General features: G+C 41.4%; 1 protein-coding gene across 2 annotated transcripts; it reads left to right on the forward strand.

The window, feature by feature from the left end:
* The first annotated feature begins 972 nt into the window (after positions 1 to 972).
* Positions 973 to 16,094, forward strand: dipk1aa (divergent protein kinase domain 1Aa). Of its 2 annotated transcripts, XM_042497242.1 has the most exons (6): positions 973 to 1,446; positions 9,573 to 9,707; positions 9,999 to 10,106; positions 10,195 to 10,371; positions 11,625 to 11,756; positions 12,726 to 16,094. In XM_042497242.1, the coding sequence occupies exons 1-6, from the start codon at positions 1,393 to 1,395 to the stop codon at positions 13,404 to 13,406; spliced, it is 1,287 nt and encodes a 428-aa protein (XP_042353176.1). In that variant the 5' UTR covers positions 973 to 1,392; the 3' UTR covers positions 13,407 to 16,094. The 2 variants fall into 2 exon arrangements, with proteins under 2 accessions (XP_042353176.1, XP_042353177.1); XM_042497243.1 differs by lacking the exons at positions 9,573 to 9,707; positions 9,999 to 10,106.
* The last annotated feature ends 1,077 nt before the right edge of the window (positions 16,095 to 17,171 follow it).

Here is a 17,171-nt window from a genome sequence, read left to right on the forward strand (position 1 = left end):
ACACTCAAGTATATATCGATATTTTCTTACACCCCGTCTTCGCTGTGGCCATGTCTAGCAGGACATGTCTGCTGCAGTTACAGGATGCTTGTTTGTTGTCTGTTCATGAAAACACATTAATTCTGCCTTCATATTTCCCACTTGGTGCATGTCTACAAACTGTTTGATAGTCCTGCTATTCTGAGATGAACGGAAAATGTGCAAAATGATCCTGATTTTTTAAGCAATCATGTGAGGCTTTATACATGTAGTATATTTTGAACAACAAGCCGAAGACTGTTGAAAATTGGGATGGACGGACTTTGGACATGGCTACATAAAGGCTTTTTTTTGGACCAATTGTTCTCATCTATTTTCTACACAACTTGGAGGTTTACATCAAACAATAACTGCTGTCAATATAGCAAGACATAAATATCAGGGCAATGAAAAACAGGTGACATGTAAAATAACAACAGCAACAAAATTAGGCATAATAACAAATTAAATACATATTTGATATTCTCTTAACAAATAAATAATACATGTATGCATCATATGATACAGCCCTACTATTATAACAGCGACAGTAGCAGATACAGAGAAATAATGAAAGAGAAAATACACCTGCATTTTTTTAATGCTTCTTAACATTAACCTGCCCCTTCACCCTGGGCTTTTTTCTACTACACATATGAAAAGTTTCTCACATGTGCACTATAAGATAAATAGGCTAAATGAATGAATAAATAAAAGTATTCATACAAATTCAAATCATATTTCAAGCTTAGTTGAGTGCCTCCCCCCTGGCCTCACTCATGTCCTGCACCGTTCATCCTAGCAGCAGAGAGCACCACAGATAAAATGACAATTAAAGAATAAATCTATTGTTGAATGTGAATAGATGGCTGCAACGAGGCTTTTATTGTGAAAGACGTAGCGGAAGTTTGTTTTACTGGTGCCTGCAAACTTGACCCGGCCAAGGTTTCAGAGTTTAGCAATGCAAATACACAATACTCATTATGAGTCATAGATATCAACGCACCAGTGGATCCACGTTGACAAATAGCTCGTCAGTTTGGTTGACAACTTAAAAACATTTTGTTCGCAGACGAACACGTTGCGCCTGCGCCGCGATCCTACGTTTTTTTCCCCAGCTTGAGGTATGTTGTTGCTTTGCTTGAAAATCAGCAGCTGCTGCAAAGAGCAGAGGCAAAGTGCAATATTCACACGGACAAGACAAAACGGCAGCCCGGGGCCGTGGATCACAGTGGGGCTCACATCTGGAAACACAGAGTGGTTTCTGCCCGCTCTGTAAACCAGAAGAGTCGGTTCATGTGGAAGACGCTCTCTCGTGTGTTTTGGATGATCTCCCACAGCCAGGTCCTCGTATTGAGATGATCTATTTCTGTGATGGCGAAGGGTCTGTTTCCACGGGCCTGGGTGAAAAAGTCTTTCTACTTCCAGGTAATACCATTGATCTATAAGAGCTCTGTAAAGCTGATTATCGCCGGGATGTGTTTAAATTGAGTGTGAACCTGTGTGTAATGGGGTCGTCGTGGTGTCACACTAGACTGACAGCTGGCAGTGCCTCGTTGAGCTGCCCTGATGGGTATCATTGGCTGTTTCATAGGGTGAAGTCAGGTAATATAGGGCATCAGGTAAAATGAAACAAATAAGGCTTTACATTTAGAGCTAGTCACCAAACATGTTACAGCATTGTTATTACAAATGTGGTTTACATGAAACAATCATTTTTAATGGTGTGGCATAGCTTGTATGGCTGCACCAAAGAGTCTGGTCCCAGGACTTTAATGGCATGTTGATTTTTTTAAATTGGTAATAAGAGTAGTAAGGGTATAATAACAGAACGTGGTTTTAGGATGTTAAATAAATATTTAAATATTTTCACAATACACTCTACTTTGTAGAAGAAGGGTTTTGAGTAAGTACTTGATGCATTCAGGTAAAGTGGGACAAAAAAATCAGATAAAATGGGACATTTTTCAACAGCATGTTTTTAGACTACCAGATGCCATAGATTCACGAGCTATGCTTTGTGTGCCAACCTGTCACATTTCAGATTTTTTGTGTACTTTTATCACATAAAAATATTACAAGTGATGCAGTGAGTCCATGTCAGCCACAATACTCCTGAATTAACCATTAGCTATCCCTACCGCTGGGAGTGGCTACAACATGAGAAGAAATTAGTAATCCGTGCAAGGATTTATTAGCCAGGCCGGGGAGGGATCTCTGCATTTCATCCCACTTCATTTTTACTTTTTTCTCCTCACATTTGACTGAAAACATGCCTAGACTTTCACTCACAACTCGCTGTTGTTTCATCATCCTCACCAGTGCCAGGGCAGCAGTAATCCCTTTGGTTGGATAATAAGGTTGAAGCTTCTCATTTGGGTACCAGTGGCTTGCCGCCAGCAGCGACTCCCAGTACAGTAAGGAGCTTATGAAAGAGGAAGAGAATACAGGGTTATACTTGCTCTAGGGAAGGGTAAACATATTGCTACATTACAACAGTACAGTCTGCTTATCAAAACTTTGGGGATGGACTACAGTCCGTTGACTCTAGTAGAGTTCAGGAGATGAAACATGATGGTGGAGCTGATTTAATCTGGCTTCAGACAACATTTAATGACACCAGCCAGTGTTTCCTGTGGCCTCATGGGCTTATTATTTAACAAGATCAGCCACAATTAGGCTTCATTTCATCCTGTAGGCCTCCTTGTTAAAATAATTCCCTAAAATAGCAGTTGGGTTGCAGCTGGTTTTACAGTATACCATCATATGAAAACTGACGACTATGGACCTGAATATAGTATATAGTGTATTTATGGTCAATTTATGACCAAGCACTTTCACACTACACATTCATTCACATACAATGTGCCACCTGTGTTTTTTAAGCATTCATACACTTGGAACAGCCATTGGGGGCAATTAGATGTTTTGTTTCTTGCCAAAGAATACTTCAACATGTTGACTGGAGGAGCCAGGGATCAAACCGCCAACCCTCTTATTAGAGGACGACCTGCTCTACCTCCTGAGTCACAGCTGCCCCATACATTTGCTTATATATTATATTAGTTTAAAATGCACCCAAACGGAGAATCTTACCTGCACATCTCCTTTCCCCATCAACTGCCATCAGACTTTTTACATAAACTTTCACATAAAAAAAAAGGTTTCAAGTTTCAATCACGGTAAAGCATATGTTCCGCAAAAACAAATAGTCTTGAACCTTTTTTCAAGGTAGTCAACGCAAAAATGCAAATGGTCCTATCTAGAACCAGTGTTTGGTTTGTCTGTTGTGGGCTGTTGTGGAGACAACTCCATGAGAGAGGACCAAAACAAAAGCATAGATATGAATATTACATTACCCTATTCCCTATTACCCTATTACATGCCCTTTAATCCTACACACACTGCACCATTAAGGGTCATTGCAACTGACAGTGATAATAACTGTAATACCCTCTACAGTGATAGGGTGACATTTTTTAAAATAATGTTTTACCATTACGTTGCATACGTTGCAAAGTGGATTCTTTTGCAAGGTTTGTTTACAATATTGTGCAGTCTGTTAGGGTTGCCTCTGTTCCTGTTTTGGTACAGAGTTCGATGTAGGAGATGGACAGCTTTGGAAAAGTACAGTCAGCGTTTGTATATTTTAGCAAGTGCATTTTGCAGCCTCCTGACCTTACAGCCAAATCAATTAGTTCTTTTAAATTTAGGTAGAAGGTAACACACCAACGTAATGCCAACTCTGGCTGATAACAAATCTAAAAGAAGTCTTGGTAGAGGACCTGGTGGTTTTACGGAGACACACCAAAATGTTTTGGTGGAGGTAGGGTATCCAGGTCTGTTACAAGACATGGTGTCTAGTTTGCATCTAGGTTCCAAGAAGCAAGTCTACAGGGTTATCTGGATCACTTTGCATAGTCAAACCCAGAACGTTTCTTTCCCCTTTATCAGTCCATGTTCTAGATTTGTTCCAGGTTTTAGTGCTACTAAGTTTTCTTCATAAGACTTAGTAGCAAACACACACACACACACACACACATTTCACACAACTACTGTACTGGACAAAATCATGCAGCCTCATAACCACTGTAGAAAACCTCTGACTAAAGTGGGATCATTGGCTTTTGTATTTCAAAGCGTTTTTGAAGTTCAAAAAGCCACATGAAAGCCAGTTTAGAATTTTGTGAATTTCGGTCTTTTCCTGTTGGCTCTCTTTGATACCGACATTGCAGATATTAAAGGGGGAGTTGACCCTCGCATCAAAATTACATATTTTTACTCTTACCTATTGTGCTATTTATCAGTCTAGTTTGTTTTGGTGTGAGTTGCAGATTGTTCGGGACATCAGCTGTAGAGCTGTCTGCCTTTTCTCCAATAAAATGGAACTAGATGCCTCTCTGCTTGTGGTGCTCAAAGTGCCAAAACAACTCAATTGAAAAACTCAACAGCAATGTCTCTTTACAAAAATCGTGACTTGGTTACTCAATATAATCCAAAGACATTGTTGTAAGCAGTTCAATGTAGGAACTATTTTGTTCCTACTGAACTACACCCACTGACCTTATCACCATGCAGAAGGAAGCGTGCATCTACTGCTACCTCACCTAGCACCTTTGAGCTAGCTAACATTACAGCAAAGCCAAGGAGAACGTCATTAATGTTTACATCTCACGCTGTCACGAGCCTCTCATTCGTGAGTAGATGCAGGCGCAGGCAAGAGGAAAATATGTATTTTTGATTTCCGGGTGAACTGTCCCTTTTAGTGTTCTAACCTTTGCCCCATGTTGGGACTTTCATACTAGCAATGAGTCTGTAAGGACATTTTTTTCAGTCTGGGATGCGTCAAACATGTTCTATGCTCTGGTCTGCTGCGGCAGTGACCCCCGGATTGCAGACAGGAAAAGCTCTGAGGAGTTCACAGAACTCCTCAGACTTCACAGGAGAGAAAAGGATCACGGTCAATCTGTTCATCGCGAGCAACACCTCACAATCCCTTTATAAAACCATGAGGACAGCTCTACTGCATCTACAGTATATGAAGATGTGATACTGCAGGTCTTCTGTCCCTGCTGCAGTGGCCGGACTATAGTCATGAAGTCAATACTTGATGAGGGTTAACGCTCCGTAACTGAATCTAACTGTTGACAGCTGGTAACCCTATAGTTTGCAAGGCGGGTTTTGAACTATGTGGATTTTTCACATTTAACTATAACAGTCTTCCTGTCTGCACTGCCCATAACCAGCTCTCTTTATCACCAGTATTCAAGTCAGAGTCAACTTTATTGTCAATTCTGCTGTATGTTTTCCCAGAACCACGGTGTAAACATGCAAGTACACAAATAGAAAAAAGGAGTATGAAAAGTAGGTAAGTACCCAATAAAAGTAATACAATTACTGTTAAGGAAGGTATGTTTAAAATTATACAGGCACCACCTTCAAGTATAGAGAAACAACTTCAAGTATAAATGGGAAGTGAGCAGTGAGCAGCATTTCAGTTATGCAGTGAATGATTGTGCAAATGAGATGAATAGTGCAAATATGATATATTATCAGCTGCCACCTTTGCTGTTACATTTTGCATCTTTTCACCTTTTAATTCATGGGGAATAGGTTTTTGTATTTTACTTCATTCCAGACTTTTTCAAGTGCAATATTTGTATTAATTTATTATTAACTTTAAGGAATTGGATGCAAAATTCCGACCACTATTTGCTATGTAAAGATATAGTGGAGTTTTGGGATCCTCCTGAGCAGAGAATGAAGTCACGCTGCCTCTGTGTGTGTTGTAATCTGAGCTTCTCTGACGCTGTGATAGACAATCTTGCCACACATATATGTTAGGGCATGTAAGTTCCTGTGTGTGTGAATCCCCCTGGTAAGCTAATCACCGCTGCTCTGTTCTGATATAGCAGTTACCACTGATACTGGGACTGTATCATCATGGAAGCATAGCGCCCACCCTCTGGTCCCTCCACTTTCACCCCTGGTTATAATAGCTCCTTTTACACTGCCTGTTAAAGGCAGGAATATTGTGCCGTTATTCCGCCTCGCCTTTCTGTTTAAAAGATTACAATCATGGAATGGGGGGACAGAGTTGAGCCGGCAGCAGAGATAGTAACAGTGCCGAATTGAGGTCTGTGTAAAAGGCACAGCTTGCAGGATGTGACCATGGGCAGGACAGGAGATTTAAAAAGCAACTAGCAGCCAACACAAAGAAGAAAAATAGCAGCCATAAACATCTGCAAAGTAGGGAAACAACAAGGTCCACACATTATTGTTATTGACATGTTATGCCGCTGTTACTGTTTACAGATCGCTGCCGACGTGTGTTATATTTCACGCTGAAGGCTGCCGCTGTTGTGTGAAACGCCATGCCTTTCACACCTCTTTTACTTCCGCAATAACAGCATGCTGTCTTAAATCACACACTGGAGCAGCATAATGCTACCATTATTTGATTCTGTGTAAAAATGCAAAGGTGCCGTAAAGAAGGGAGTTAGTAGTGGTCGTTAAGCACAATCTTTGTGTAAAAAGGGCTAATTTTAGCTCTGTCAGCACTGTTGCTGTTGTTAGAACTGTTTATGGAGTTAGCACCATGAGCTGCAAGCCGTCAGCTCAGTGGTGTAGAATGGTGAACAGTTTTACAGTGCATTTACTACAGTGCATTGTATATAGTACCTCTATATCACACTTTGTACTTTGCATTGTATTCAGCTGCTGTTTTGGCACTTGAGTCCCCTGTGTAGAATCAAATAAGTTATCTAATGTTATCTCAGCTGAGACAAACACTTCATATCAGGTTTCAAGGAACAGGAGACAATGTGAAAGACCACAGGGAGTCAGGGAAGTATACCGCTCTCTGTTGATCAAGTTTCACTTCTTCTCAGAGGCTTTATCACGTGTTTGCACAGACATGGCGCACACATGACTTTTATCCCACAACATTGTCTGTGTGTGCCATGCATTTTCTACATACACCACCCACATGCATACCAAAAGAAATCACATCTGATAATGGTGTGTAGCTGATTTGTACTCCCCTGATAACTCTGCTCCCTCTCAGGAGGCCCACTATCTGTTTGTTCATCTCCTCCCGGAGCATTTAAAAAAACAGTGCAGTTCAGCTGAGGAGACAGGTCTAAAACACAAAACTGCTATTAAAACTCTTACAGCCTGCTGCTGCCAGTGGACAATTTGATGAAAATGCACCAAAGGGAACGGCAGGCAGGAAGATTCTGGTTTTCCTGTATCCTCCTTGCGCTTCTCTTTGAAGTCTGTAGCTCACTGTGGGGATGTGTTGCATATTTTGAGTGAACAAAAGCTGTTACAAAAGCCCCAGACCTCATTAGGTTTTTCATCAAGTTCAAACCCCACAAAAAAGTCATATGCCTTAATCTTAAAAGAATTTACGATACCAGACCATCTGTGTGTGTGTGTGTGTGTGTGTGTGTGTGTGTGTGAATGTGGATCTGACACTCTGCTGCAGTTTGTATGGACACAAATCAGAAAAATCTCATCATCTGTCCAAATCACAGCTTTTAACCAAGTGCAGTAATCACAGCACATCAAAGATTTAAAATAACTAAATTAAAAAAGTCGTTTACTCTGTCTATGCCTCACTGGGTGCATATTTTGTTGGGATTTGGAAACTGTGCTGGAGCTGAATCGCGAGGACCAGCACGCTGCCAAAATATACACAACATAAGCTGTTCCTGCCATGTGATCAGAGTGAGAATCAAAATCACTTTATCCTCCCAAGTGCTGTTAGAGTCCTTGGAGGAAAACTCACTGCAGTTTTGTTTTAGTTAGTCACATACTGTGGCTGACAGAGGAGGTCTGACCTAAATTTTTTTTCACTGCTCCAGCAAGCTTTCCAACAACTTTCTTTTCTTCGTTTTTTAACCTGCTTGCATTGCAGTAGTCACTTACTGATAAAATGATCATTTGGTTTGTCAATCCAATCAGCTAAATTGTGAGTTTAAACAAAATAGTCACATTTGAAGTATGTTAACTTCAACTGTTGTTCAAAACCAGATTCAGCAATTTCATGGCTTTGATTACCTCAATAGGACTGTAAATGCCAGTTAAAGGGTGAGTGTTGTATTTTTCAACCTGGGCCCTATTTTCGTCACATTACTGTGTCTAAGTGACTAACGGGAACAGCAATTTATTTCATTTTTCTAGTATTTTGAGATCACTGCAGATAGCAGGCAAGGAAACAGGCTTCAATGTAACCACTGTAACTTACATTTACTTCCACTAAACTTGTTTGTTTTTGCCACTGACAGGCCCAGATTATTATTCAAAGTGCCTGACAACATAAGGATCCCTACAGAGATAAAACTTTTTTTCAAGGAGTAAGATCCTTTTTGTTAAATCAGACTAACTGTTAATACATAGTAATTTGAGTGCCCATAGAGCCAGCATATTTTCACATATAACTGGGTGAATTGAGGGTTTATTTCAACAAACAACAGTTGGAGATTGTAAGAACAGTGGAAAGACAAACAGTTTTTGAGATGGTTTTTGTGAGTTTTATTGTGTTTCTGTTGACTCTTGAAGTGAGATAAAATTACTGTTTATTTATATGGAGTCTGGTGTGTTTGGCAATGCTATCTCTCTGTAGTGATTCTTGTCAGACACTTAGAATAATAATGTGAGCCTGTAGGTGACAAAAACAAGCACTTTTAGTGGACACATATTGATGGTGCAAACATGCCTCGAGTGGTTACCGCTGCCAGCTACAGTGCTCTTGCTCAATACTGCACCAGTTTTAAAAATCATTTCTCATTAGTCACTGAGGGCACAAAAAATGGGAAAATAGGGTCCAGATTGAAAAGTACCAAACTTACCTTTTAAATTCATATAAAAGTATATTAAAGAGAGCAGATTAAATCATTGAGTGCAGCTCTGGTGGGGTTTTACCTTGTTCTGTTCTTTTTCATTTGTGTTGCCTTTAGATATTGTTCTGCAAATTTAAATATTTTCGTTTAAGTGAAGATTCTGTTTTAACTTTACCGCATTTCCCCGCTTCATCACTGTGGCAAATAAGTCACTGACTGCAGGAACTTGCACAATGTCCCAGAAACAACAACAGCTCTGTCCAAAGCAGCATTGTGGGACATGTGATTTGTGCGTCCTGTGACACAGGCAGTAATTCAATTTTTCTTTCTTTATGAGCCATAGCCAGAGTGTCACGTGACGCTAGAACAACTGGATCTGCACCTCAAAACCATATTCCAGCTATTGTTGCACATGGCGACTAATCAGTCAGCCAGTGGCGTGTTATAGGACACCCTGATGCTGTCACCATGGTAACCTATTATGTGATCAGGAGTGCAAATGTCTAGCTTGAATCAACAACCCTTTCTGCGCTCTGTGCCTGTATAACATGTTAATACAGCCTGTACACCTCAGTGTGGAGCTTAACAGACACTGAAAATTGATGTGGACATTTTAACGATTGCACAGTCTGTTATTGACTCTAACGCAGGTACGTTTTCAGGCTGTAGATTGATCTTAGAGTTTCTGTGTTTGCTCGCGCTCCACAGGCTCGGATCTCCTTTGTGCGGGTGAAGTACCTGTTCCTCACATGGCTGACTGTGCTGGTGGGGAGCTGGGTGCTCTACGTGCAATACTCCGCCTACACTGAGCTGTGCAGAGGACACGAGTGCAAGAACGCCATTGTGAGTTATCGCTTTGTTTGTTTGGATCCTGTTATTTTGTAAGATTTTATGTAATGGACTTTTATTTCGCAATTAACACAGCATGAGGAACATCTAGCCTAAGGTTAAATCAAACTGCACAAGTCAACTTCATGATATAATTCCTTGTGACAACTAATAATGTTAGATCTAGAAAAATAATATCCCCACTCTCTGAATGTCAGAGATGCAGACATGTCAGACATTATCTAATATTATAATAAAGAAGTTAAAGGTTAAATCCATCTACTGCATTTTCTCTCTTCCTCCAAGTGTGATAAATACAGGAAGGGCATCATTGATGGCTCTGCCTGCAGCAGTCTGTGTGACAAAGACACACTCTATATGAGCAGGTGTCTGTCAACGCTGCCAAATAACCAGGTAGGAAACACATTTCTGATAAGAGTTGTGAGTCTACTGCTTGCAATGTTCAGAATTTTCACAGTTTTTTGGACATTCTGTTTGCCAGGTGTACACAGGAAGCTGGGGAGACCACGATGGGATCATCCGCTGTAAGCTGGGGGAGGTCGTGCACTACGAGCTGGGCGAGGAGCCGGAGCCACGGAGAGAAGCCCCTGTGTTTGACAAGCCCACCAGAGGCACTTCAGTGGAGAAGTTCAGAGAGATGGTCTTTAATCACCTCAAGGTAAGGACTTCAGGTTAATTTAGAACCAAATATTTTAGTCTGTGGCATTACAGATTGAACCTGAAACAACGCTTTCTAAAGGCTTTCCTCATTTCAGTTTGTACATCCTCAAGTCCTTTTCTCGCCTCCTCTCCTCACACCTTAATCTCTCCTACCTGAGATGTGAGAGTAGGAGTGAAGGAAGAGACACAAGGAGAGAGGAATCAAGGCGAAAGGCACTTAACATAATGACAGATTCGTACTTGGACGCAGGCATTTTAAAGCAGCGCACATTAAATATGATGTGTGGCACACATTGATGTATTGAGAGACCTGGATACAGCGTTGAACGTGGGGCCCTGTTCATTCCCACGACAGTTACTCAGTGGCACATGAACCCAAAATGGTTCAACTGCTTCATATAAAATTACCCAGATGATCTGGGGATTATCGGCTCTACATCTGCACGGTGCACTCCATAGAGACTGTAAACCTACGGCAGTTGAGCGGCTAACTTCTACCTGCCCAACAGCTAACTCCCAGTTTGAAGGTTAGCTTGAATAGGGATAAAATGATTTCATCATTCAGCTCTTCTGGAGTTCCCAAACGTAATTGGACTGAATGGCTCAGATCCTGATAGTAGGGCCTTGTGACGCTTAAAAAATGTATCTACTGATTTACAGATGTCTCTTTAGCAAAGTAAATCAGTGGGGAAAGTCCTTTATGCCACAGGGCATTACGTGACGGACCCCAGACATTGCAGTACAACTGTATGGCCACTACAAAGAACTGGCTTCAAAATCAGGGACTTCCTGGGGGCTTGGTGGCATGCTAGTCACACCTCTTTTATATGCAACAGGCGCCAAAAAGACTTCCGCAGAGTAAACGCGTGGTCATTCTCGCTTGTAGCTCCTCTAGCGCGCCTCCTTTCTCCTCTCATTTTAGTAACTGAAGCATCCCTTAAGATGACACTCTGAGATTAATTTTTGGGGCACAAAATAATTTTTCTTAGGATGGTGAAGACATGACCCACTCTGCTTTGCATTACTCTGCCTCTGGTTGGCTTACCTCGACATTCTTACACTTAACCAACCCGATGAATGAAGGCAGTGAGTAATAGCCAGTCAGAGGCAGAGTAAGGCTGGTTATGCCTTCGTTATCTGAAGAAAAGAAAATTTGCCTCTGGGTCACAGGCAGGAGGACGGAGGAGTCAAGGAGGCACAGAATAGAAAATCGATTAAAGCCCTAAGTCTCTGTTCCTCTCTTTCCATCAGTCCAAGCTTGGAGAGCAGGCTAACCTCGCCAGCCTCGTCAGCCAGATCCTCTCTGTCGCCGATGGCAACAAAGATGGACGGGTATCACTGCCAGAAGCACGCTCTACATGGGCCCTCCTGCAGATGGATGAGGTACAAAAACAAGCCACTGATGATTAGGAACATAAGCTTCTGTCATCAGTGGCAACAAATATGTTGATAAATGAGACTTGGATTATACTGCGATACTGATTATACTGTTGTGTGAGAGCTTGTAAAATGGATGTTTTGATTTAGTTTGAAAGTTGATTAATGTGGACCCCAGTCAATCAATAATTCAGTATGTTCACCGTTTTCCATTGAGGCGGGGTTTTTTTTTTTTACAAATTCAAGGTAACGTGACTAACTGAGTTACAAATGGTCATATTGTGGGGAAGTATTCCTTAAAGCCCAGTTCAGACCAAAGATTAGCGAAGAGACAAAACAAAAAGTTGCAGAGGCGTGAACTGTCCCATCTCCGTTCAACTCAAGCCGTATGATGGCATCGCCCACAACTCAGCTTGTCAAGTCTTCAGTGGCTGGTTTTAGAACATAAGGCACGTCAACTGTTTTAACAGCCAATCAGCTTGCAGAGAAGTCAGACGGCCAAGTCACTTACAAACCGTCAGCAGACGGCATGTAAGCATTCTGGCATTCTCTGACAACAGCCCTCCGTCCCTGAGCTGGTCTCATTACTTTCCTGCAGCTGTTGACACGTTTATCAGATCCGTCTCAATGGTGTGTTGTGTCAGACGGTGGGTCACTGCTGCTGGCTGTATGTGCGCATGTCACACACACAGGTATACTCCAAAAAAACACAAGGTTACTTGCACCTGAAAAGCCAAAGTTAGCACAGTGTACAGAGTCTTTTCTATGGAGACGATACACCGTCTTGTCTGGTCACGTTGTTGTAAACGATTTCAGAACGTTGCAGACCGGTGCATTGCAAGAAGTTGCAAGTGTCAGCTCGTCTCATTGCAAATCTTTGGTCAAAACTGCTTTAGCATTAAAAAAAATGTGTCTGCAAACACAAAATTACTCGACTCAAGCTTTTTGGTGAGATTCCTGCTTTCTGTTTTTCAGGTACTGCTGGGCCTGCTGCTCCAAGACCGTGGACACACTCCTCGCCTTCTTGGCTACTGCGGGGACCTGTACATGACAGAGCGAGTCGCCTACGGGCCCCTGTATGGCTTGTCTCTACCCTGGCCGCTGGTATCCTGGGTGCCCAGTGGCGTGCAGCGCACTATGGACCAGTGGTTCACGCCCTCATGGCCTCGCAAAGCCAAGATCTCCATGGGCCTCCTGGAACTAGTGGAGGACATTTTCCACGGCACCTACGGCAGCTTTCTGATCTGCGACCTCGCAGCAGCGCACTTTGGTTACACCGACCGCCATGAGCTCCGTCTTACTAACACCCGAGCGGTGGTTCCTGAGGAGGAATTTAGACGCGCCATGCGGGGGCTGAAGTGCGAGACGGACGCTGACTGTGTGTACGGTGTTGACTGCCAGACGTCATGTGACGTGTCGGAGAAACGGTGCAGGGAGGAGCCAGCTCAGCCAAACTTGGCAAAGGCATGCAGCACGCTAAAGGACTACCTCCTGCGTGGGGCGCCTTCAGGACTGAGAGAGGAGCTCGAGAGGCAGCTGTACGCCTGCATGGCTCTCAAGGGCAACGCTGGACAGATGAACATGGAGCACTCGCTTATTCTCAACAACCTGAAAGCTCTGCTGTGGAGACAGATCTCACACACTAAGGACTCGTGACGAGGACAGGACGACCTCCTGGAATCTCGGCAGTCAGCTCCTCACACAGAGCTTAGTGTTAACGATGCTGTGATTTAGGAATAGCAAATTAAACGAAGTAGATTTTATCAACTTTTAACACTTTATGAATGATCAGACTCATGGAGACTCTACCTCCTCTATCGCTGTTTCAGAGGTTTGTGGGCTGAAAAAAAACGCCTGCATAGTTTGGAATACAGGACTAAAACAAACTGAATGATTGCATGCTGCCATCAGTCACACTCAAAACAGTCCACGCAGCCACATTGTATTGTATTGTTCACCACGGAAGAATGTTTCAGGGGCACTGCTGGAAAAACAGACTCGTTAACAGATTTTACTGTTGTTTGTCTCGAGAGCTGAGAGACCAAATTGCTGTTTTTGCCACAAAATCCTGCAGATATTTATGAGCTAACATGTTTAGGAAGATCAGAGTGAGTGTTGTACATAGCTCCAGTTGAAAGTGTTACAATATGAGATAATTTTATGAAAGCCTCCTTAATTTTGTTATGTTGAAGTTGCTACGAAGCACCGTAACACAATCAGGGAGTGTATCGTTAAAGATGAAGGCTGGCGATATTCTAGATTATTATTTCAAGCAAATCCTGTGAAAAGACCAAAACCAACAGTGTGTTAGTTCATCTCTCAGTACTTCCCAATTTGTACTGTGCTGTTTGTTGCACTCAGCCACTAAACCACTGATGCCTACTGAAATCATAAATCTTTAAAAACAGTTCAATGTAATTTTTAGTGAAGGTTACTCAAATAGAGGTAAATGCTGCAGACTTCTATTTGGTGCACTAGTGAGTATTTATGAGGACTGGGTATTATTTTAACAAGTGTGCATTTGCAATAGCTGCAACTACATACTTGAATGCATCCACCCTTTCATGCATTCACACGCAACCTCACAAACACTTGTCCAAATGAGTTTCCCTATGAGAACCGGTTTATGAGTTATGAAGGAGGATGTGGCATAATAGTGTGTGTGTGTGTGTGTGTGTGTGTGTTTGTGTGTACATACATCTGTCAATCTGTGATTGTTAAGCAGCTGTTTCTGGCCCATGACAAATCTTTCCACAAAATTTTGTGGAAGTCTGTGAATCAATTTGGAAGTTATGTACCTTTTTGTCATAGGCCACTCCCACTGCCCCCCTCCAAGACAAATGGCATGACCACAAACACACTTTTACACAAACATGCAAGCACACATACTTGACCCTAAAGCCAAATTTCAGCCTCTTAGGGTAAAAACTGATGCCACTAAAGGATGGTTGAACCAATCAACAGAGAGAGCTATATAGCTAATGGTTGCAGACAAAACTTAGAACCAAAAACAACACTAGTACCCTTAAAGTGGTAAAAATACCAATACAGGACTTTATACAATTCCTATCATGTAAATGGCAGCATTCATTTGCATAAAATCTCACCAGACAACTCAAGCATGTAGCATAGCCACATTCAAAATACACCGCACCCTTAACCACACTAACTTGACCACGCTACAGACTGTATGGGGTGTAGTTGCTTTGGTCGTTGGCCAGTCAGATTTTGTTTTAAATCAAAGAATGTATGAGGTGGCTGGCTGTGAACAAAATCATAAAAAGAGTACTTTTTCTCTCTGGATCTGGGTACAAAAAAGATAAAATGAACTCATCCATTGAAACACTTTTAGTATGACTTGGTACAGATATATTTTGATCGATTTGTTCAAGTTACCGATGCCCAGCCCTAATATTTACAGCAACAGGACAGTGAATATGCTATCAACTCAAAGTAAACTACCGTCACCTAATTCATCATATCGAAGAAACTTGTCACTCAGAAATAAACTATTTTTGGTTTTGGCGACACATAAAGATGAGTCAGTTGTTGGTTTGCGTCTTCTCAGGGGTGTACTGTTATTGATACGATAAAATGTAGAATATCGCACATTTAAAAGTACAGATTAGTGACAAATTAAAGGAAAAACATGAATAAATTGGTGGAGAAATTTAACAAATGACTCTATTTAGAATTCAGACTCTATACCGGGGAACATTGAAGCTTTTTAAGGATTTTAACTGTGACTTATCTGCGTGATGAAATGATGCAGTTCATTAGCTTCAAAGCGGACATCATGATGGTATTTTGTCTGTTAGTATTCCAGTGTACTTCACTCTGCTGTACATTTTCCACCTTTAACGCTAGTGACATCACCAATGCTGCATCAACGACACGAAGAGAAGTAATGTATTTAATTTGTGAATGTTATCTCACTTAAAAGAGCATTCGTGGTGGTGTGCTGTATCACATGGTTATTTTGAGTTCATGTCTCAGTGCCATAGAGGTCATGCTGAAATCATTCATGAATGTTTACCACCAGCGAAGGTGGAGATCTTTATCAAATCTCATGGTCTCATCTGAATGCTGTATAAAGAGTATTTTCCATGATCCCATCCAGACATTGCTGTTGTGAAGTTGCTGTGACCGAGTGACTTGTTTAACCACTTTAAATGCATCACAGAACAGACGTGACCTGTAAAGCATGTCAAGCTTGTGGTCAATGCTGCTGTTTGAATTTCAAAAATGTTAAAAAAAAAAAAAAAAAAAAAAGAAAAAGAAATGAAGTTTACTTATTGAAGAGACCAGCATGATTTTTGCACAATTAAACTACATACCACTTCACTGTAAGTTGTCATATATTTGTGGGTCTGTTTTACACAACACTACTCCCCCGAAGTCCAGAAAGTTATTTTTTTTTATCTTGTGAAGACAATTAACTATGAATTTATTTACATCTCTAAGAACTTGAGATACACGCAGCTGCCGTGGAAAGGAGAACAGCTTATCACATTTTATTTTTATGAAACCCCTAAAACTGGATCTTATCTATGTTCCCTGGGTCCTACTGGAGCCAAATATCCTCCCAATCTGACTCTTAATGGAGGCTTTTCAAACGGTACCCTGGGCACAGACATGCAAAAGGCCCCGCTGCGACACTCTCACAGTGCGGGTTTGTCTCCCTGTAGTTATTTAGTCTCTTTAAGGTTATTTTGTATCTTCTTTGTTGTTTGTCTTTCTCTCACATTTCGTTTATTCTTGGTTCTTTGTGTCTCTTTGGAGTCATTTTGTATCCTTTTTCCTTTGTGTCTCCCTCTGGTTATATTGCATCTTTTTGTAGTTATTTTTGCAGTTCCTTTGCATCTCTATGTGGTCGCTTTGAGTCTCGTCCTGCTCAGGACATGATCATTTGAGTGACCTTTTGCAGGTGAAGGCCAGGGGGACTCTGACACTTTGGCTGTACACATTCAAGTACAAAAGTGTCTAAATTATGGCAGAACTACGACTAAATAAATTGATTATTACTGACATTTTAAGATCTATTGGCGTTTTTTAAGCCATTTTTCTTTGCCTATAATTTTTCATTTGAAACCTCCAAGAGAAATCACTTAAGTAAATTTTCAAAGATGCCAAGCATCAATAAAGACAGCAAAAAACAATAAGAAAACCCTAAAATAAGTTAGAATGGATAAATATGCATTAAGTACAAAACAATGACATGTAACAGCTAAAAGTCAAAATATCGGATAACAAACAATGTGTAGTTAAATACATTTACGATCAATTTAAGATCTCAAGAATGACGGCTGAACAGCCATCAGTGCGGCAGAGGCCGGGGTGAAGGTGTTGCAGATTATTCCATGTATAAGGTGCACTGCTGATTCGGATCTGATTAAAAGAATGTGGGGCAACAAGCTATTC

The sequence above is a fragment of the Plectropomus leopardus genome, chromosome 12 (genome assembly GCF_008729295.1).
Source record: "Plectropomus leopardus isolate mb chromosome 12, YSFRI_Pleo_2.0, whole genome shotgun sequence".
NCBI classification, from domain to species: Eukaryota; Metazoa; Chordata; class Actinopteri; order Perciformes; family Serranidae; genus Plectropomus; species Plectropomus leopardus.

Coding starts and splice junctions, on each gene's coding strand:
- dipk1aa (XM_042497242.1), top strand. CDS start 1,393: ATGGCGAAGGGTCTGTTTCCACGGGCCTGGGTGAAAAAGTCTTTCTAC. Junction 10,107..10,194: donor CAACGCTGCCAAATAACCAG/GTAGGAAACACA, acceptor TCTGTTTGCCAG/GTGTACACAGGAAGCTGGGG. Junction 11,757..12,725: donor CCCTCCTGCAGATGGATGAG/GTACAAAAACAA, acceptor TCTGTTTTTCAG/GTACTGCTGGGCCTGCTGCT.